General features: G+C 45.9%; 1 protein-coding gene across 2 annotated transcripts in view; it reads right to left on the bottom strand.

The window, feature by feature from the left end:
* Positions 1-546: 546 nt before the first annotated feature.
* Positions 547-23616, bottom strand: part of trappc10 (trafficking protein particle complex subunit 10) — an 80530-nt gene continuing 57460 nt past the window's right edge. For both annotated transcript variants that reach the window (XM_080183159.1, XM_080183161.1), the window contains 9 exons: positions 22747-22888; positions 19261-19419; positions 15681-15919; positions 13269-13369; positions 12334-12460; positions 9126-9293; positions 8591-8768; positions 7320-7514; positions 547-1326 (listed from right to left, as the gene is read on the bottom strand). In XM_080183159.1, the coding sequence (XP_080039285.1) occupies positions 1088-1326; positions 7320-7514; positions 8591-8768; positions 9126-9293; positions 12334-12460; positions 13269-13369; positions 15681-15919; positions 19261-19419; positions 22747-22888 (1548 nt within the window). In that variant the 3' untranslated portion in view covers positions 547-1087. The remainder of the gene's footprint in view (positions 1327-7319; positions 7515-8590; positions 8769-9125; positions 9294-12333; positions 12461-13268; positions 13370-15680; positions 15920-19260; positions 19420-22746; positions 22889-23616) is intronic.

The raw sequence follows: 23616 nt of genomic DNA, 5'->3' as shown, positions 1-23616 counted from the left end.
CCCCACCTCTCTGCCTCTTTAAAGAATTTAATGTGAGCAGCAGTTTCCCAGAGACACAAAGTCAGACACTCTCAGTCAGCTGTTGAGGAAGTTGATTTTTATAATGTTTTTACATTTACTGAACATCCAGTATTTGCACTCCGTAATGACTAATGCAAGGCTGAAATTTACAGGGTGACAATCTGAGGTTTATCCAATCTCCTGCGAGTGCCGCAGATCAGAGCTCCCCGATCAGGTCCAGCTCTGAGCCCCTCAGTGTGGATACAGAGTTGTGGGGAGCTGGAGATGGGGTGAGGCAGTCACAGGTTCCGAATGAACTCCCTCCCATCCAGATGTTCCAGTCTCTGTTAGTGTCAGTGATCCCACTCACACCAACAAAAATTTCTAAACTTTATATTAATCTTTCTCTATATATAATATATATATTTATATAATTAAACATGGATGAGGAATTATGCAAATAAATAATGATTCAATTTGACCACAGTCTGATTCTGAAACCCGGAACACTCAGCTGGGGGGGTGGGGGGGGGGGGGGGGGGGCGGGGGGGGGGGAATGACTGAGGTGTACTCGGTGTGCAGAGCAGTTGGGTCACAGGGCAACTCTGTACATTCCACACACATTAACAGCTTCACTCCAGGACTGGCACTGCTTTGAGAGAGAGCTTCACCCAGGAGCTAGTCTCAAGTGGAGTGGGCACAGGGTCACTCCTATTCCCTGAATATCAGGATATACTCAGCGAGAGTCCAGAGACTGTGCAGGTTTGCTTGGTGTGTGAGGGGCTGAACAGCACCTGTAAATCCTGCTGAGGGAGTGATTTCTCTATCAAATCTCATCATTTTCATTTCAAAGGTCACTATTCTTTCAGTGTAACTGGTACAAAGACAGAACATAATTACAACACCACTCCCACATTAACTCACTGTACAGAAACATTTACAGAGAGTGACAGCTCGGGTCACGTTACATTCCAGCACTGCTGTGAGACAACAGAAAGCTGTAATATCACATTACAGCACACAGGATCGTTACATCACAACACGCTCAGGTAACATGACCGAGCACAGTCAGTTCATCAATTGCAAGTCACGTCACATTAACCTCCAACATGTGGTCATCTTGACTGGGAATAACCAGGATCTGCATACTGGCACTGGAGTTAAAAACCTGCCCCGTTGAGAATGGTAACAAGCGTGGCATTGGCACACCCTTGTGTTCACTGCTGCCCGAGGAGTGGGTGCTCCCGCGACTCCTCAAACTACTGCTGTCAACCTGATCATCAAGATTCCTGTCCAAGGACAAGTTGTCGTTTTCAATCCAACTATCTGTGGAGGGAGAGACAAGACAATCAGACCAGGTGTAACCATAACCCATCCCCACCAGTACTGTATCCCAGAGATAGATAGTGACAGACCCGTCCCCACCAGTACTGTACCCCAGTGTTATACAGGGACAGACCCGCACCCACCAGTACTGTACCCCAGTGTTATACAGGGACAGACCCGCACCCACCAGTACTGTAGAACATAAGAACATAAGAAATAGGAGCAGGAGTAGGCCATCTAGCCCTTCGAGCCTGCCCCGCCATTCAATAAGATCATGGCTGATCTGTTGTGGCTCAGTTCCACTTTCCCGCCCTCTCCCCATAACCCTTAATCCCCTCTCTTATCAAAAACCCATCAACCTGCTTCTTAAAAATATTTAGCGAGGCAGCCTCCACCACTTCAACGGGCAGAGAATTCCAGAGATTCACCACCCTTTGAGTGAAGAAGTTCCTCCTCAACTCCGTTCTAAACCGCCTCCCCTTTATCTTGAGGCTGTGCCCCCTAGTCCTACTGTCTTTTTTGAGCGGGAAGAGTCTCTCCACCTCTATCCTATCCATCCCATTCATCATCTTATACGTCTCAATGAGATCTCCCCTCATTCTTCTAAACTCTAGCGAGTACAAGCCTAGTTTATTCAGCCTCTCCTCATAGCTCAACCCCCTCAACTCCGGTATCAGCCTAGTAAACCTCCTCTGCACTCCCTCCAGGGCCAAAATACCCCAGTGTTATACAGTGACAGACCCGTCCCCACCAGTACTGTATCCCAGTGTTATACAGCGACAGACCCGTCCCCACCAGTACTGTATCCCAGTGTTATAGAGCGGCAGACCCCTCCCCACCAGTACTGTACTCCAGCGTTATACAGCGACAGACCCGTCCCCACCAGTACTGTACCCCACTGTTATAGAGCGACAATCCTGTCCCCACCAGTACTGTACCCCAGTGTTATACAGCGACAGACCCATCCCCACCAGTACTGTACCCCAGTGTTATACAGTGACAGACCCGCACCCACCAGTACTGTACCCCAGTGTTATACAGTGACAGACCCATCCCCACCAGTACTATACCCCAGTGTTATACAGGGACAGACCCGCACCCACCAGTACTGTACCCCAGTGTTATACAGCGACAGACCCGTCCCCACCAGTACTGTACCCCAGTGTTATACAGCGACAGACCCGTCCCCACCAGTACTGTACCCCACTGTTATACAGCGTTTGATATTTGATAAGATGCTGCATAAGAGGCTGTGCATAAAGGAAAGTCGATGGAATTGGAGGAAATGTGTCAGCATGGATTGAAAAACTGGCTGTCACATAGAAAACAGAGTTGGAATAAATGGGTCATTTTCAGAATAGAATATATAGAACATTACAGCACAGTACAGGCCCTTCGGCCCTCGATGTTGCGCCGACCAGTGGAACCAATCTAATGACCCTCTAACCTAAACTATTCCAGTGTTACCCATATGTCTATCCACTGACCATTTGAACTCAAAGTTGGCGAGTCCACTACTGCTGCAGGCAGGGCATTCCACGCCCTTACTACCCTCTGAGTAAAGAACCTACCTCTGACATCTGTCCTATAATTACCACCCCTTAATTTAAAGCTATGTCCCCTCGTGTTAGCCATCATCATCCGAGGAAAAAGGCTCTCACTGTCCACCCTATCCAATCCTTTGATCATCTTGTATGCCTCAATCAGGTCACCTCGTAACCCTCTTCTCTCTAATGAAAATAACCTCAAGTCCCTCAGCATTTCCTCATAAGACCTTCCCACCATACCAGGCAACATCCTGGCAAACCTCCTCTGCACCCTCTCCAACGTCTCCACATCCCTCCTATAATGCGGCGACCAGAACTGTACGCAATACTCCAAGTGCGGCCGCACCAGAGTTTTGTACAGTTGCAACATGACCTCACGGCTCCAAAATTCACATCATAGGAAGGATGTGATTGACTGGAGAGGGTGCAGAGAATGGAAAGATGCAACTAGTGGAGTACTAGAGGGGCAGCACAGTGGTTAGCACTGCTGCTTCACAGTGCCAGAACCCAGGTTCGATTCCCAGCTTGGGTCACTGTCTGTGTGGAGTTTGCACGTTCTTCCCATGTCTGTGTGGGTTTCCTCCGGGTGCTCCAGTTTCCTTCCAAACTCCAACGATGTGATAGGCCATGCTAAATTGCCTCTTAGTGTCAGAAGATTTGGAGGGTAAATACAAGGATAAGACTTGTATGGAATTGTTGTTGGTGCAGGCTTGATGGGCCAAATGGCCTCTTTCTGCATTGTAGATTCTATGATACCGCAAGGATCAGTTCTTGGCCCACAATTGTTCACTATTTACATTAGTGACCTGGAGGAAGGAACAGAATGTAAAGTTTCCAAATTTGCCGATGATACGAAGATAGGTGGAAGGGCAGGTTGTGATTAGGATGTGGATAGATTGGGGACTGGGAGAAAACTTAACAGATGGAATCTAACATGATGTCATGCACTTTGGTAGGAGGAATCAAAGGGCAGATTATCTAAATGGAGAGCGACTATAGGTGAGTGACATGAAGAGGGATCGAGGTGTTCTCGTGCAGGAATCACAAAAAGCTACCAAGCAGGTCCAACAAGTTAAGGCGGTAAACAAGATTTTGCCCTTTATTGCAAAGGGTTGGAGTTTAAAAACAGGGAGGTTTTGTTGCAATTGGACAGGGTGTTGGTGAGGCCTCACCTGGAATACTGCACATGGTTTTGGTCCCCTTACCTAAAAAAGGATATAGTAACATTGAAGGCGTTCCAATGGAGATTCACCAGGCTAACTCCTGGGATAAAACGGTTGTCCTATCAAGACAGCCTAGATAGTCTGGATCTGTCTTCCTTGGGTTTAGAAGAGTGAGGGGTGATCTAATTCAAACAGATAAGATCCCCAAGGGGCTTGACAGGGTAATAGGTGAGACGGTTTCACCAATGGGAGAGTCTCGAACAAAGAGACACAGCGACAAGATAAAGGGCCTGTTATTTAAAACTGAGGCGTGTAGAAATGTCTTCTCACAGAGGGTGGTGAATCTCTGAAATTCTCTGCCCCAAAGAGCGCTGGACACTGGACCATTAGAAATATTTAAAGTGGAGATGGATAAATGTTTGATAGGTTGAGGAATACAGGACGATGGGGAAATGGCACATAAGAACATAAGAAATAGGAGCAAGAGTAGGCCATCTAGCCCTTCGAGCCTGCCCCGCCATTCAATAAGATCATGGCTGATCTGTCGTGGCTCAGTTCCACTTTCCCGCCCTCTCCCCATAACCCTTAATCCCCTTGCCTACCAAAAACCCATCAACCCGCGTCTTAAAAATACTTAGCGAGGCAGCCTCCACCACTTCAACTGGCAGAGAATTCCAGAGATTCACCACCCTTTGAGTGAAGAAGTTCCTCCTCAACTCCATTCTAAACCACACCCCCTTTATCTTGAGGCTGTGCCCCCTAGTCCTACTATCCTTTCTGAGCGGGAAGAGTCTCTCCACCTCTATCCTATCCATCCCATTCATCATCTTATACGTCTCAATGAGATCTCCCCTCATTCTTCTAAACTCTAACGAGTACAAGCCTAGTTTATTCAGCCTCTCCTCATAGCTCAACCCCCTCAACTCCGGCATCAGCCTAGTAAACCTCCTCTGCACTCCCTCCAAGGCCAAAATATCCTTGCGTAAGTACGGCGCCCAAAACTGCACACAGTACTCCAGCTGCGGCCTCACCAATGCCCTATACAGCTGTAGCAAGACCTCCCTACTTTTATATTCAATCCCCCTCGCTATGAAGGCCAGCATCCCATTCGCCTTCCTGACCACCTGCTGCACCTGCAAGCTGGGTTTTTGCGACTCATGCACAAGGACCCCGAGGTCCCTCTGCACCGTCGCCTGCTGCAGTTTTTCGCCCCGTAAGTAATAATCCTTCCTACCATTATTCCTACCAAAGTGGACCACCTCGCACTTGCCAACATTAAATTCCATTTGCCAGTTCCTGGCCCATTCGCCCGGCCTGTCTAGATCCTTCTGCAGACTCTCCACACCTTCCGCACAAAGGAGCTGAGCCCGGCATAGAACAGCTGTGGTTGAACTGAATGGCAGGGCAGGCTGAGGGACCAGGTGGCCTAATCCTGTTTCTATTCCTTGTGATGTGGTGTACATGGACTTTCAGAAAGCATTCAATATAGTGCCACACAACAGGATTGTGAGAAAAGTTATAGCTGATGGAATAAAAGGGGCAGCAGTAACATGGATATGAAACTTGCTGAATAACAGGAAGCAGAGAGTAACGGTCAATGGATATTGTTCATTCTGGAGGAAAGTTTGTAGTGGAATTTCCCAGGGGTCAGGATTGGGATCCTTGCATTGCCTGATATTTATTAATGATCAAGATCTTGGTGTGCAGGGAACAATTTCAGAATTTGCCGATGACACAACACTTGGAAGCATTGTAAACTGTGAAGAGGGGAGTGTAAAACTTCAAAAGGACAGAGACAAGTTGGTGGAGTGGGCAGATAGGTAGCAGATAAAGTTCAATGTGGAGACGTGTGAGCTAATGCATTTTGTTAGGAAGAACATGGAGAGACAATATAAAATAAGAGGAGCAGGAGCAGAGGGACCTAGGCGTAAACGTGCACAGATCATTGAAAGTGGCAGCATAGGTAGGGGGAGCAGTTAATAAAACATATAGTATTCTTGGTTTTGTTAATAGGGACATAGCATACAAGAGCAAGGAAGTTATTCTGAACTCATACAAAACACTAGTTAGACCTCAGCTGAGTAGTGTGTACAGTTCTGAGTGCCACACTATAGGAAGGCCGTGAATACATTGGACAGAGTGCAGAAGAGGTTGACAAGAATGGTTCCGGGGTGAGAAATTTGGTTATAAGGACTGATTGGAGAAGCTGGAACTGTTCTCCTTGGAGAGGAGCTGACTAGGATGAGATTTGATAGAAAGGCTCAAGGTTGAGGGGTTCTGCAACAAGTAGATATAGAGAGCAATCATAAAGGGTCAAGAATAAGAGGGCACAGATTTAAAGTGATTTGCAAAATAAGCAATGGTGATGCGAGAAGAATCTATTCCACATAGCGAGTGGTTTGGGATCTGGGATGTTCCATCTGGAAGTGTGGTGGAGGCAGATTCAATTGAGGCGTTTGAGAGGGCGTTAGATGATTATTGGAATGGAAACAATGTGCAAGGGGTACGAGGTAAGGCAAAGGAATGACACTATGCAGACACAATGGACCAAATGGCCTCCATGGAAGCAGTTCAGAGGTTCACCAGATTAATACTAGAATGGACGGGTGCTCAAATGAGGAAAGATTTCAGAGGCTAGGTTTAGATCTGCTGGAGCTTAGAGTGAGAAGTGACTCAGTTGAAAGATGAGGGGTATTGACAGGGTGGATGTGGAGAGGATGTTTCCTCTTGTGGGAGGAGCTGGAACTCAGGCTCACCGTTTAAAAATAAGGGGTAGCCCAGTCAAGACAGAGATGAGGAGAACTTATTCCTCTGTGATGGTGTTGAATCTCTGGAACTTTCTTGCTCAAAAGACAGTGAAAGCGGAATCTTTGAATATTTACAAGGCCAAGCCAGAGAGAGTTTTGGTTAACATGGGGGTGAAAGGTTTTTTTTTCTTTTTTTCCTTCTTTTTTTTCTTTTTTTCTTTTTTTTTCTTTTTCTTTTTTTTTCTCTTTTCTTTTTTTTTCTTTTTTTCTTTTGTTTTTCTCACGATCCCTTGTTCCAAGTGTCTGCGGCCTTCCACATCATCCAGCAATACTTTGTTAAAAATGTATCATCTCACACAATGAATTCCCTCCAATATTTCTCCCCATTCCAGCATCTCGTCAAGTTTATCCTGCACCTTGCTGTGGGTCTCAGCGATCAGATTGGGGAATGAACTCCGTACCACCTTGTTCCTCACTCAAAGACCACCCTCTTCCCTTTCAACCACCCTCTGGAACAGTCTGTCGAGGGATCTTACCTGTGTCTATTTGTCCACATTGGCTAGGTTGGAATGGGAGGTATTTGAAGAGCCGGACATCAGGAAATGGGAGGAATCCAGCAAACAAAGGCATCACTTCCATATGAACTTTGTGAGTGGCACGGGCAGCAACAGGCATGGAAATTACTCCAGAACTCTTCCCGCACACAGCCCAGTTACTGCTGTTGTCAACAACTAGAAAGGAAAATCAAACTTAAAGCTCTACAGATCTGAAAGATTGACACAGGACTCAGTTTATTCACACCCTCCATCCAAATCATTTCCAACAATATTTCTATTTCCATCATTGTGGCATCAGGAATCAGAGAATGTTTCACTTTATGTGGTAAAGATACAGAGTAAAGCTCCTTCTACACTGTCCCCATCAAACACTCCCAGGACAGGTACAGCACGGGGTTAGATACAGAGTAAAGCTCCCTCTACACTGTCCCCATCAAACACTCCCAGGACAGGTACAGCACGGGGTTAGATACAGAGTAAAGCTCCCTCTACACTGACCCCATCAAACACTCCCAGGACAGGTACAGCACGGGGTTAGATACACAGTAAAGCTCCCTCTACACTGACCCCATCAAACACTCCCAGGACAGGTACAACACGGGGTTAGATACAGAGTAAAGCTCCCTCTACACTGTCCCCCATCAAACACTCCCAGGACAGGTACAGCACGGGGTTAGATACAGAGTAAAGCTCCCTCTACACTGTCCCCCATCAAACACTCCCAGGACAGGTACAACACGGGGTTAGAGATAGGTTTGGAAGAGTGAATGTGACTAAGGAAAAGGGAGTGAATTAGAAGAAAAGAATTTAAGATAAAGAGCAGGAAGAAAGAACAACACCCACGCCAACCTCAGTGTCCGTACATGGTCCTCAATTTGTTCACAGTCCAAACGTATACTGATCTGTCAAAAACGGAGCTTGCACAGTCCCCGGGATAATACATCCCAAAGATTCACAACCCTTTAGGAATCCAATCAGTCCCGAATGATCAGGAATGATGTTAAACTCTGTCCATTGCTGCAATCTCCAGCCACACCTCTCACCAGCCTCCCTCTTCAATCAGATCACCTCACATTGTTTTGAACTCAGGAAAATCTTGGCCAATCCAGGCAGAGAGGTTTGACTGGATTACAGCAGCACCTATCAAAGCTTCCGACTAACACAACGAGCCATAAAGCTTGAAACACTGAAGCTGATTGGTTAAAATGGGACACAGTTGAGTGGATCATTGTGCCCCTGAAACACCATACCTTCATACATCAGCTTGGTGGTACAGTAACCATCACACTCCACTAACGCCTCATCCTTATCCACCTCACCCAGCTCAGAGAGACGCACAATCGAGACTTCCAGGTTGCACAGGGTTCCTGTTTTACACATCTCTGCTCCAAGCGGAGGAAAAATCTCAGCTTTAACATTATACAGTGTCTGAAAAGAAAAAATACAAGACAAAGTTACCGCACCCAGGGGGACGGGGACACCACAGAGTGTCCAGGGGCACACACCGCACTGTCCAGCATCCAGGAACAGAGTTACTGTGCTGTACAGAGTCTGGGGGCAGAGTTACTGCACACGACAGGGTCAGGGAGCAGCAGGTTCCTTACGTATGTTATACGTTGCTAACAAAGAGTGAGTCAGTGTAATTGAAGAAAACATGATGAGAAATTGTCAAGGATACAGAAACTGGGCATTTCCAGTAAAGATGCAAGGGAACGGTCACACTGATCTTTAATTTCTTACTGTTGGATGCTAAGGACCGTGGATTCCAGAATTGTTTCAACTTACACAGAAATTGTCCAGTTTGAACTCGTAGGTGAATGGTTTCATCAATCCCAGCTCTTGGTCTGGAAGTGGAGTGAATGCCACACTGAATCGACAGTGTAGAGCAGCCCCTGGCTCCCGACTCCAATTGAACTCCCACAAGAAGAAGGTAGCTTGCTTGCTGTACATGTGCTGAGGCAGTAAAACAGATCACAGACAGATCAACAGGTAGACAATTCCAATCTTAATCTCTCACACCTCCAGCCTATCAGGACTGCATTAATACAGGTTAATAAGGTTGAATGCAGATAAACCCTCAGAGCAAGAACATTGAGGTAGTAAGGAGGACGAGACAGGCGAGACACTGACCAGCTAGAGTTCCAAATATTAATAGGAACAGGAGTAGGCCATATGATCCTCAACTCTGCTCCAACATTCAAGGTGGCCAGGACTGAATCTCTACATTAACTCCACTTTTATGTCCTGTTCCTATATCCTTCCATTCCCCCAAGTCTAAAAATTTTTCAATCTCTATCTCGAATACGTTCAATTTGATTTGATTTTCTATTGTCACATGTATTGGTATACAGTGAAAAGTATTGTTTCTTGCACAGTATACAAAGCATACTGTACATAGAGCACATAGGGGAATAGGAAAGGAGAGGGTGCTGAATGTAGTGTTACAGTCACAGTTGGAGAGTTGTAAGAGTTGGTGTAGAGTTTTAAAAGCTTAAAATGAGAGTAAAACAGAATTAGAGGGTATCTGGGGACAGCTCGCAAATCCTGAAACTCATTCACTGGGGTAGAGAATTCCACAGAATCACAACCTTCCTCACTTCAATCCGAAAAGATCAAAACTTTACTCTGAAATTGTAACCTTTCACCTGTATTCCAGAGTTTTTAACCAATGGAAAAAGCCTGTCAGCATCAAGCTTCTCAAGATCTCAAAATGATTGGCCCATTCTCCCTGACAGGAATGATGATTGGCCCATTCTCCCCGACAGGAATGATGATTGGCCCATTCTCCCCGACAGGAATGACGATTGGCCCATTCTCCCCGACAGGAATGACGATTGGCCCATTCTCCCCGACAGGAATGACGATTGGCCCATTCTCCCCAACAGGAATGATGATTGGCCCATTCTCCCCAACAGGAATGATGATTGGCCCATTCTCCCCAATGATAAGTAGGTCAAACATCTGGAAAATGAAATCTTTTACATCTCTTGTCAAGAATTGGATAATCCAATGACCCAGGCAGGCTCATCAGCCAAATGGCCTCCTTCTGCACTGTAGAGCTTCTATGAGATGTGCTGTAGCGGTAATGCCACAGGGCTAATCCAAAGACCAGGTGTCAGAAAGCAGAGGTAGTTTTAAGTACGAATAAAAGCAAATTATTGCAGATGCTGGAATCTGAAACCAAAAGAGAAAATGCTGGAAAATCGCAGCAGGTCTGGCAGCATTTGTAAGGAGAGAAAAGAGCTGACGTCAAGTCCAGATGACCCTTTGTCGAAGCTTTTCTCTCCTTACAGACGCTGCCAGACCTGCTGGGATTTTCTAGCATTTTCTCTTTTGATTTAAGTAACCTATGTTTGTACTGTTGGATATTGGGAATAAGGTACACCCATATCCCTCTGCCTATCAATATTCTTAAGGGTTCTGCCATTTACTGTCTATTTCCCATCTGTATTAAACCTTCCAAAATGCATTTCCTCACATCTATCCAGGTTAAACTCCATCTGCCATCTCTCTGCCCAAGTCTCCAACCGATTTATATCCTGCTGTATCCCCTGATGGTTCTCATCACTATCCACAAATCCACCAACCTTTGTGTCATCCCTTTACATTTTCCTCCAAATCATTTATATATATTACAAACAGCAAAGATCCCAGCACTGATCCCTGAGGAACACCACTTGTCACAGCCCTCCATTCAGAAATGCAGTCTTCCACTACTACTGTCTGTCTGCCTCTGATCGAGCCAGTTTTGTATCCACCTTGCCAGCTCACCTCTGATCCCAGGCGACGTCACCTTCTGTACCAGTCTGCCATGAGGGACCTTGTCAAAGGCCTTACTGAAGTCCATGTAGACAACACCCACTGCCCTATCCTCATGAATCACCTTCGTCACTTCCTCAAAAAACGAGACACAATCTCCCCTTCACAAAACCATGTTGCCTCTCGCTAACACGTCCACTTATTTCCAAGTGGAAGTCTTGTATCGACAAATCCTCTCCAATAATTTCCCTAGCACGGACATAAGGCTCACCGGCCTATGATTACCTGGATTATTCTTGCTACCCTTCCTAAACAAAGGAAGGACGTTGGCTATTCTCCAATCCTCTGGGACCTCCCCTGTAGCCAAGGTCTATTCAAGTTCCAAATAAGATTTCTAGGGTTAAGAACAATCAAATTCCAGAGCATCGCATACAACCAAAGAGGAAAGGATGTCCTCCTGATTGACTCTCTTATTGATTGTGTTTAATGATCAATGACGCACCATACTGTCGCTGGAGTGTTATTGATCCTGTGTATAACTCTGCAGTAATTTGTTGTCATGACCACAGTAGTAAAAGGGGAAAGATGATATATATTTAAAAGGGTTGTTTTAAGTGCTGATCACATTTGATGGCAATGTCATTAGGGTGTTGCACAGGCTGCTGTTTGATTTTCAGTTCTCTGTATAGGAAGAAACTCCTAGAATAAACCCTGATGTTGTTAGTTTGAATCTATGCGGGTAAACCACATTCTTTTCTTGTTTAATACCCACAACTCCTAATATAGTTAAAACATTAAAATCAGTAACCAGGACACAGATTGAGGATTATCACTGGTTAGTTAATCAATAACTAGGGATAGACTGGGGATTGGCACTGGTTAGTGAATCAGTAACCAGGGATGCAGATTGAGGATTCTCATTGGTTAGTGATTCAGTAACAAAGGACATAAATTAGAATTATTACCAGTTACCGAATCTATAACAAGCCACCCAAACTGAAAATAATCACTGGTTATTAAGTCAGCAACCAGGGGCCTGCTTTGAGGATTCTTACTAGTTCATTGATCAGTAACCAAGGACACAAATTGAGGATTATCTGGTTAGTTAATCAGTAACTAAGGACATGGATTGACAATTATCATTGAATCATTGAGCCATAATGTGGGGCTGAGGGGGGTAGAGGGGGGTAAAGGGGTGAAGGAGTAAAGAGAACACAGTCCACAGGAAGCTTACCTGCTGTTTGAGGGAATTCATTGATACGAAACTCAGGTCTGAGCAATCAGAAACTTCCACCAACTGAGGGTCAAACAACTGGAAAGCAAGGTGTGACAGATTGTGGACACACACCTGCAGATACTTCCTACACGGCAGAGCAGAAATAGAGACAGTCAGTAATCAGTGCAGATCCAGGGGGACGTGACCATCAAACATTCAGTATAACCAGTCATACATAGCAGAGAATACCAAAACAGTCACACTAACAGAGAGAGGGGCTGAGGGGGTTGGAGGGGGGTGGTGTGTGAGAGAGAAAGGCAACACAGTAAAGGTTTGTTCAGTTGTCCCCGGGGATGTGAGGAGAGGCAGAATAAATTGGGTTTAAATTCTCTGGCGTTTAGAAGAATGAGGTAATCACATTGAAAGGTATAAGATTCGGAGTGGGTTTGATAGGGTGCTCACAGAGAGATTGTTTCCAGGAGACGGAGAATCTAAGACACGGGGCCACAGTCTCAGGGTAAGGGGCTGATCATTTCGGACTGAGATAAGGAGAAATTCCTTCACTCAGAGGGCTGTGAATCTTTGGGGTTCGCTGCCCCAGATGGTTAAGGTGCTCCACCATTCAGTACATTTAAGGCTGGGGTAGATGGATGTTTGGTGTCTCAGGGAATTAGGGGATGTGGGGACGGGCAGGAAAGTGGATCTGAAGCCAAGGTCAGCCATGACCATGTTGAATAACAGAGCAAGCTCGATGGGCCGAATGGTCCACTCCCGTCCCTTGGTCTTTTTTTCCAGAGGGAGACTCAAACATGGAGACAAAGGGGAGGGAGAAAAAGAGATAGGCACAATCAGAATTCCACTTCATTCTCATTCCCTCTCCCCACGCCCGATCCCTCTCCCATTCTCCACAATCAGTAAGAATTGGCAATGCAGATGGACAGTTCAGTTTATACCTGGGACCTGATGACAGGAGCAGGTGTTTTGCAGTAAATGGTATGTTGAAGGTCAAGGAGATGAGTGTGGAATAAATGGACCAGGGGCAATCAATGGAAATCTGCAAAATACAAACACAAAACAGTGATTAACACAATGTTATCAGGGAACTGAGCCCGACACGGCACACTTGGTACATTCCCGACACGGCACACCCGATATACTCTCCCCGACATGGTATACTCTGGACACAGACCCATAGAACATTACAGCACAGTACAGGCCCTTCGGCCCTCGATGTTGCGCCGACCAGTGGAACCAATCTAATGACCCTCTAACCTAAACTATTCCAATGTTATCCATATGCCTATCCACTGACCATTTGAACGCCCTTAAAGTTGGCGAGTCCACAACTGCTGCAGGCAGGGCATTCCACGACCTTACTACCCCCGAGTAAAGAACCTGCCTCTGACATCCATCCTATAATTACCACCCCTTAATTTAAAGCTATGTCCATTTGTGTTAGCCATCACCATCCGAGGAAAAAGGCTCTCACTATCCACCCTATCCAATCCTCTGATCATCTTGTATGCCTCAATCAGGTCATCTCATAACCTTCTCTCTAATGAAAATAACCTCAAGTCCCACAGCCTTTCCTCGTAAGACCTTCCCACCATACCAGGCAACATCCTGGTAAACATCCTCTGCACCCTTTCCAATGCCTCCACATCTTTCTTATAATGCGGCGACCAGAACTGTACGCAATACTCCAAGTGCGGCCGCACCAGAGTTTTGTACAGTTGTAACATGACCTCACGGCTCCGAAATTCAATCCCTCTACCAATAAAAGCTAACACACCGTACGCCTTCTTAACAACCTTATCAACCTGGGTGCCAACTTGCAGGGAGCTATGCACATGTACACCGAGATCTCTCTGCTCGTCAACACTACTAAGAGTCCTTCCATTAGCCCTATATTCTGTAATCCTGTTACTCTTACCAAAGTGAATCACCTCACACTTTTCCATATTAAACTCCATTTGCCACCTCTCGGCCCAGCTCTGCAGCTTATCTATGTCCCTCTGCAAACTGTAACATCCATCCTCACTGTCTACAACTCCTCCAACTTTGGTGTCGTCAGCAAATTTACTAATCCATCCTTCTACACCCTCATCTAGGTCAATTTATAAAAATGACAAACAGATCCCTGAGGTACACCACTTGTAACTGAACTCCAGGTTGAATATTTCCCATCAACCACCACCCTCTGTCTTCTATCAGCTAGCCAATTCCTAATCCAAACTGCTAAATCACCCTCAATCCCATGCATCTGCATTTTCTGCAGTAGCCTACCATGGGGAACCTTATCAAACGCTTTACTAAAATCCATATACACCATGTCAACTGCCTTACCCTTATCCACCTCTTTGGTCACCTTTTCAAAAAACTCGATAAGGTTTGTGAGGCACGACCTACCCTTCACAAAACTGTGTTGACTATCCCTAATCAATTTATTTCCCTCTAGATGATTATAAATTTTATCCCTTATAATTCTTTCCAAAACCTTGCCCACAACAGATGTAAGGCTCACTGGTCTATAATTCCCAGGATGGTCTCTACTCCCCTTCTTGACAAGGGGACAACATTTGCTATCTTCCAGTCTTCCGGCACTATACCTGAAGCCAATGACGACATGAAGATCAAAGCCAAAGGCTCTGCAATCTCCTCCCTAGCCTCCCAGAGAATCCTAGGGTAAATCCCATCTGGCCCAGTGGACTTATCTATTTTCACACACTCAAGAATTGCCAACACCTCCTCCTTATGTACCTCAATCCCGTCTAGTCTACTACCTGGTATCACAGCATTCTCCTCGACTACACTGACTTTTTCCTATGTGAATACTGACGAAAAATATTCATTCAGTGCCTCTCCTATCTCTTCAGGCTCCACGCACAACTTCCCACTACTGTCTCTGACTGGCCCTAATCTTGCCGTAACCAATCTTTTATTCTTGACATACCTATAGAAAAGCTTTAGGGTTCTCCTTGATCCTATCCGCCAAAGTCTTCTCATGTCCTCTTCTAGCTCTTCTTAACTCTCTCTTTAGGTCCTCCCTGGCTAATTTGTAACTCTCCAGTCCCCTAACTGAGCCTTCATGTCTCATCTTTACATAAGCCTCCTTCTTCCTCTTCACCAGAGATTCAACTTCCTTAGTACACCACGGTTCCCTCGCTCTACCACTTCCTCCCTGCCTGACAGTACATATTTATCAAGGCCTCGCAGTAGCTGCTCCTTGAATAAGGTCCACGTTTCAGACCCCGACATAGCACACCAATACACTCGGTATACTCCCTTGGCACAGCCGCCCCCCCCCCCCCCCCCCCCCCCCCCCCCCCAATCCTTCTCAATAAGGCAGAGTGTTCTGACTGTACCTTCTGTTCGATGGAGGTCATGCAGGGTACATCCAGTTTAGTTTTCTCCTGAGCTTTGCGATTTGTCTTGAAGTCAGTGCTTGGTCTCTCAGAATCTGGTGGTGTTGGCAGTGTGGATGGCAAGTGGCAGATTACAGGAAGTTGAAACTCAATCTGATGATAAGCTGGAGTCAGCGGTAAGGTGATGCTGGTGAGTTTTCCAGATGACTGAATGGTTAAGGGACACTCGGAGACTTTGTCTATTTCAAAAGAATACATTAGTTGGATGAAAACCAAATGCTTAAGAACTTCATTAGAAGCTGGCAGCAGCGTGCTGAAGGCGTGGAAACCGGCTCCCTCCCTGCTCAATACAACTTTCAAATATCCTTTATCCAGAAATCCCAAAATCAACCAATGGAAGACTGTGACCCAAACCAACACGAAGCTGCCAGCCAATACTTTGGTTCTAATTTAGACCACAGCTAGTGAAAGCTCAGGCATTGTAATCTCATTGGATAAATGTAGAGTAGCACCAAAAACTCCAAAATATCTGAATACCAAAATACAATCAATCAATCACAGGAGTTTTAGATAAAGGATATGCAACTGATACCACATTCTTCTATTCACAGCATCAATACAGTGCCCCACAAGGCTGTGTTCTCTGCCCCCTTCTATACTCCTTCTACACCTATCACTCTGCGGCCAAATTCCCCTCCAATTCAATTTTCAAGTTTGCGGATGACACCATTGTAGTGGGTCAGATCGCAAACAATAAAGAGACAAAGTACAGAAATGAGATAGAGAATCTGGTGAATTGATGCAGCAAAAATAATTTTTCCCTTAATATCAGCAAAACGAAGGAGATTGTCATCAACTTTAGGAACTGTAAAGAAGAACATGCCTCTGTCTACATCAACGACTCTCACTAACTTTTACAGATGCCCCATAGAAAGCATTCTTTCTGGTTGTACCTCAGCTTGGTAGGGGCTCCTGTTCTGCCCAAGACAGCAAGGAACTACAAAGGGTCATGAACAGAGCCCAGTCCATAACACAAACCAGCCTCCCATCCACTGACTGTGTCTGCACTTCCCACTGCCTTGAAAAAGCAGCCAACATAATTAAGGACCCCCCTGCACCCCGGACATTCTCTGTTCCACCTTCTTCCATCGGAAAAAAGATACAAAAGTCTGAGGACGTGTGCCAACTGACTCAAGGACAGCTTCTTTCCTGCTGCTGTCAGACTTTTGAATGGACCTACCTTGCATTAAGTTGACCTTTATCAAAACCCTCGCTATGACTGTAACACTACATTCTGCACTGTCTCATTTCCTTCTCTATGAATGGTATGCTTTGTCTGTATAGTGCGTGAGAAACAATACTTTTCACTGTATGCTAATACATGTGACAATAATAAATCAAATCAAATAAATACTTTGGTCAGTCTTCATGGTGAAAGACATTAATAACAATCCAAAAATATCAAATAATCAAGGGAGAAAAGTGGGGTTATAAATAAATACAATAACAGGCAGCACAGCAGTTAGCACCGCTGCCTCACAGCATCAAGGATCCATTCAATTCCAGCATCGGGTCACTGTCTGTGTGGAGTCTACACATTCTCCCCTTGTCTGCAAGGGTTTCCTCCCACAGTCGAAAGATGTGCGTTTCAGGTAGACTGGCCATGCTAAATTGCCCCTTAGTGTCAGGGGGATTATTTGTAGCAAACGCCATTAGCTTTCAGAACTGGCTGTTAGCTAGTGGTGTTTGCTACAAATAAACCTGTTGGACTTTTACCTGTTGTTATGAGATTTCTTACTGTGTTTACCCCAGTCCAACGCCAGCATCTCCATATCAGGGGGATCAGCAGGGTAAATACGTGGGGTTATGGGAATAGATCCAGGGTGGGATTGTTGTCAATGCAGCTCCTTCTGCTCTATAGCAATTCTATGATTCCAACTATCATTAGAGAAAAGGTAGTAGGGAAACTCATGGGGCTAAAGGCTGATAAAAACATAATAGAACACAGAACATAAGGACCTATTTCTTATGTTCTAAGTCCTCTGGACCAGATGAGTTACATCACAGGATATTAAAGCAAGTTGCTACAGGGATAGTGGATGCACTGGTAGTAACCTTCCAAGAATCTTTAAATTCTGGAAAAATCTCAGAGGATTGGAAACTGCCAAAGCAACAACACCCTCAATCAAATCAGCAGCGAGACAGAAAACAGGTTACTATCGGTCAGTTAGTTTAACATCAATCCTTAGGAAAATGTAGGGTCCATTATAAAGCACAGCTTCAGAAATACATAATATCATCAGGCAGAATCAGCATGGCTTCAAGAAGCAAAACCATACCTGACAAATTTATTGAAATTCTTTAATAAAGAAAGCAGAACCAGTACATGTAATATATGTAGATTTCCAAAATGCTTTCAGTGAGGTACCACACAAAATGCTATTTAATAAAGTGAGAGTTCATCGTGATGGGGGGTCAGATATTAGCACGGATAGAGCGTTGGCTAATCTATACAACTCAGAGTTGCGATGAGGGGCATTTTGAGAATGGCAACCTGTAACTAGTGGGGTGTCACAGGGATCAGTGCTGCAGCCACAGTTATTTACAATATATATTAATAACTTGGACAAGGGAAGTGAATGTACTGTTGCCAGGTTTGTGGATGACACAGAAGTAGATGGGAAGCTGAGTGGTGAGGATAATACAAAGAACCTGGAGAGCAGTATAGACAAATAAGGACAGTGGACAAAAACTTTGCAGATGGAATACAATGCAGGAAAACTTGAAGTTATTCACTTTGGTAAGAAAAATAATGGGACTGAATGCTATTTAAATGGAGAAAGACTGCAGAAAGCTGCAGCACCGAGGGATTAGGGGGTCCTCACACATAAATCACAAAAAACAAGTATGAAATTTCAGCAGGTAATAGGGAATGATGGCCTTTATTTCAAAGAGAATGGAGTATTAAAATCCAGGTGTCTTATTAAACTAAAGAAGGCTCTAGTTAGACCACACCTGGAATACTGTGAACTGTTTTGATCCCCTTATTGAAGGAAAGATATACTGGTATTGGAGGCAGTGCAGAGAAGGCTCACTAGGTTGATCCTGGGTATGGAGGGATTTTATTATGAGGAGAGGTTGAATAGCTTGGGCCTGTACTCACTGAAGTTTAGAAGAACAAGGGATGACCTTATTGAGACGTTTCAGATTCTCAGGGGTTTGACAGGGTTGATGCTGAGAAGTAGTTTCCCTTGTGGGAGTCTAGGGATCAGACAGCATGGTCTCAGAGTAAGGGGCGGGGGGGTCACCTATTTAAGACAGAAAGGAATTTCTTCTCAGCTTTTGTGTATTTCTTTTCCACAGAGGGCTGTGGAGACTGGGTCATTCAGCATATTCAATGCTGAGATAGACAGATTTTTAATCAGTAATATGGGGCTAAAATGGGAAAGTAAAGTCGAGGATTATATCAGATCAGTCATGAACTCATTGAATAACAGAGGAGACTTGATGGGCTGAATGGCCTCCTTCAGCTCCTACACCTTGTGGTCTCTGATGGCTGATCAGTATGTGACTCACTCACCCCCGTTGTTAGCATAGACACTGGCAGTGCTGCTTGCTGAATGCAGGATTGGCAGAGTATCGGTGATGCTGAGCTGTAACGTGTCTCCAGTCTTCACTGTATAATGTCCTGTCTGTATGGTGAACTTCACCCTCTGAGAAATACCCGCCAGGAGGCTATCTGGATAAAAGAGACAGGCGCAGGTTATTGTACAGCACAGTGCGGCACACAATTCCATGTCACTAATGCAGCATGTCCTGTCAGAACCGCCTCCCCCAGTAATGGCGTACACTAGAATACAAGAAATAGGAGCAAGAGCAGACCATTCGGCCCATCGAGCCTGCTCTACCATTCAATACAATCATGGCTGATTAGTGCTTCAACTCCATTTTCCCACCCACTCCCCAAATCCCTAATTCCCTGAGACCAAACTGTATCTCTTCCAGCTTTAAATGTACTGAATGATGGAGCACCCACAACCCTCTGGGACAGAGAACCCCAAAGATTCACAGCCCTCTGAGTAAAGAAATTTCTCCTTATCACAGTCCGAAATGATCAGTCCCTTACCCTGAGACTGTGGCCTCATGTTTTAGATTCTCCGTCTCCCAGAAACAATCTCTCTGTGAGCACCCTATCAAACCCCCTCCGAATCTTGTACGTTTCAATGTGATTATCTCATTCTTCTAAATGCCAGAGAATTTAAACCCAATTTTAAAAATATTCTGTTTTTCTATTCTTACTGCCATTTGGAATAATCTGCGAAACTTTTCTTATTTCCTTGCAGCCCCTCTGTACCCTCCCCCACAATTTAGCAAGCTTTGATAAGTTACTGCCTTTTCGTCGAAGTCAGTAATACAGATTATAACTAACACAGACCCCAGCACTGATCCTTGCAGCACTCCTACTACTCAGGGTCTACCAACCTCAACTCCTGCCTCATATTCTCTCTCACTCAGGCAGCATTTCCAATGCACAACTCTTTTCAATGCAATCAATAAAATCAACATGAAGCATATGAGTAAACTGCTGGATTTTAGAGAACTCATTTCTCAGCATTGTTTAGCGAATGAAGAATAGATTCACATGCATCATGTCTAAATGCAGCAAGGCCGAGGCAACAAACAGGCTTGGAGTGAGTGGCAAGTAACATTCGTACCACACAACTGCTGGGCAATGACCATCTTTAAGAGAATCTAACCATCACTCCTTGACATTCAATGGCATTACCATTGCTGAATCCCCCATTATTAACAAACTGGGGTTATCATTGAACACAAACTGAACCGGACTCCCCGCATTAACTGGAGGGTCTTAATGACATTACTGTTACTAGAGAGGCGGTGCTCGACAGACTGGAGGGGCTGATTGTGGACAAATCCCCAGGACCGGATGGAATGCATCCGAGGGTTCTGAAAGAAATGGCGGAGGTTATAGTGGATGCCTTGGTGGTTATTTTCCAGACATCGCTGGATTCCGGGAAAGTGCCAGAAGATTGGAAAACGGCTAATGTTACGCCGTTGTTTAAGAAGGGTGCCAGGCAAAAGGCAGGGAATTATAGGCCGGTTAGTTTAATGTCTGTGGTAGGTAAAATGTTAGAATCCGTCATTAAGGAGGAAATTGCAAGGCATCTTGAAGGGAATTGCTTGATAGAGCAGACGCAGCACGGTTTCATTAAAGGGAAGTCATGTCTGACAAATTTACTGGAGTTCTATGAGGATGTGTCTAGGGCGGTGGATAGAGGAGAGCCGGTGGATGTGGTCTTTCTGGATTTTCAGAAGGTGTTTGACAAGGTACCTCACAAGAGGTTATTGCAGAAGGTCAGGGGACTTGGAGTTGGGGGTATGGTGTTAGCGTGGATAGAGGATTGGTTGTCAAATAGGAGGCAGAGAGTGGGGGTCAACGGGTGCTATTCGGATTGGCGGATGGTGACTAGTGGAGTGCCCCAGGGGTCGGTGCTGGGGCCTCAGCTTTTTACCATTTATATAGATGATCTGGAGGAGGGAACCGAGTGTAGGGTGTCGAAATTTGCGGATGACACCAAGATTGGGGGAACGGCAAATTGTGCGGAGGGTGTGGAGAGTCTGCAGAAGGATCTAGATAGGCTGGGCGAATGGGCCAGGAAATGGCAAATGGAATTTAATGTTGGCAAGTGTGAGGTGGTCCACTTTGGTAGGAAGAATGGTAGGAAGGACTATTACTTACGTGGCGAAAAACTGCAGTGGGCGACGGTGCAGAGGGACCTCGGGGTCCTTGTGCATGAGTCGCAAAAACCCAGCTTGCAGGTGCAGCAGGTGGTCAGGAAGGCGAATGGGATGCTGGCCTTCATAGCGAAGGGGATTGAATATAAAAGTAGGGAGGTCTTGCTACAGCTGTATAGGGCATTGGTGAGGCCGCAGCTGGAGTACTGTGTGCAGTTTTGGGCGCCGCACCTGCGCAAAGATATTTTGGCCTTGGAGGGAGTGCAGAGGAGGTTTACTAGGCTGATGCCGGAGTTGAGGGGGTTGAGCTATGAGGAGAGGCTGAATAAACTGGGCTTGTACTCGTTAGAGTTCAGAAGAATGAGGGGAGATCTCATTGAGACGTATAAGATGATGAATGGGATGGATAGGATAGAGGTGGAGAGACTCTTCCCGCTCAAAAAAGACAGTAGGACTAGGGGGCACAGCCTCAAGATAAAGGGGGGGCGGTTTAGAACAGAGTTGAGGAGGAACTTCTTCACTCAAAGGGTGGTGAATCTCTGGAATTCTCTACCCGTTGAAGTGGTGGAGGCTGCCTCACTAAATATTTTCAAGAAGCGGGTTGATGGGTTTTTGATAAGAGAGGGGATTAAGGGTTATGGGGAGAAAGTGGGAAAGTGGAACTGAGCAGCGACAGATCAGCCATGATCTTATTGAATGGTGGGGCAGGCTCGAGGGGCTAGATGGCCTACTCCTGCTCCTATTTCTTATGTTCTTATTAACACTGTGGATACAAGAGCAGGTCACAGGCTGGGAATCCTGCGGCGAGTAACTCATCTCCCGAATCCCCAAAGCCTGTCCACCATCTACAAGGCACAAGTCAGGAGTGTCATGGAATGCTCCCCACTTGCCTGGATGAGTGCAGCTCCAACAACACAAGTAGCTTAACACCATCCGGGACAAAACACCCTTGTTTGATTGGCACCCCTTCCACCACTGAACCAAACCTACAATCACTATCATCTAGAAGGACAAGGGCAGCAGACACTTGGCAACACCACCACCCGCAAGTTCTCCTCCAACTCACTCACTATCCTGATTTAGAAATATATCACCATTCCTTCATTATCACTAGGTCACAATCCCAGAATCCCTCCCTAACAGCACTATGGGTGTACCTACACGATGTGGTCTGCAGCGCTTCAAGGAGGCAAGCTCACCACCACCTTCTCAAGGACAATTAGGGATGGGTAATAAATGCTGGCCTAACCAGCAAAGCCTAGATGCCGGAAATGAACTTCTTAAAATACTAAATTGCAAATGAACTCACCAGTCATTGGTTCCACTTTGAGCTGAGGTTCTTGTGAGTAAACTTCATACTGAATAATTGGATAGATGTGAGGAAGAGTGAACTGAACACGCCCCACAAAGGCACAGAGCTGGCGCAATGTGTAGGTTCCAGCTTCCTTAGCCTGAACAAAGAAACAACAATAAATCCAAGCTATAACACAAATGCACTATCATCTTCCCAGTATCAGTGTGTAACAGCCCTACTGCAGAACACAGAATCTCAGCAAACCACATCTCACTTAAATAATCCACGGACTTGCTCCACTCTTCTGCAGAAAGCACCGACTCTCACTGGGGTGCGGGTCCCACACACACACTGACTCTCACTGGGGTACGGGTCCCACACACACACTGACTCTCACTGGGGTATGGGTCCCACACACACACTGACTCTCACTGGGGTACGGGTCCCACACACACTGACTCTCACTGGGGTACGGGTCCCACACACACTGACGCTCACTGGGGTACGGGTCCCACACACACCGACGCTCACTGGGGTACGGGTCCCACACACACTGACGCTCACTGGGGTACGGGTCCCACACACACTGACGCTCACTGGGGTACGGGTCCCACACACACTGACGCTCACTGGGGTACGGGCTCCCACACACACTGACTCTCACTGGGGTACGGGCTCCCACACACACTGACTCTCACTGGGGTACGGGTCCCACACACACTGACTCTCACTGGGGTACGGGTTCCACGCACACTGACTCTCACTGGGGTACGGGTCCCACACACACACTGACTCTCACTGGGGTACGAGTCCCACACACACACACTGACTCTCACTGGGGTACGGGTCCCACACACACACACACTGACTCTCACTGGGGTACTT

The sequence above is a fragment of the Carcharhinus amblyrhynchos genome, unplaced genomic scaffold (genome assembly GCF_965287045.1).
Source record: "Carcharhinus amblyrhynchos unplaced genomic scaffold, sCarAmb.v2.hapA chromosome_169, whole genome shotgun sequence".
In the NCBI taxonomy this organism is placed as follows: domain Eukaryota; kingdom Metazoa; phylum Chordata; class Chondrichthyes; order Carcharhiniformes; family Carcharhinidae; genus Carcharhinus; species Carcharhinus amblyrhynchos.
The sequence above is the reverse complement of the archived record's forward strand: the minus strand, read 5'-3'. Positions and strand labels throughout refer to the sequence as shown.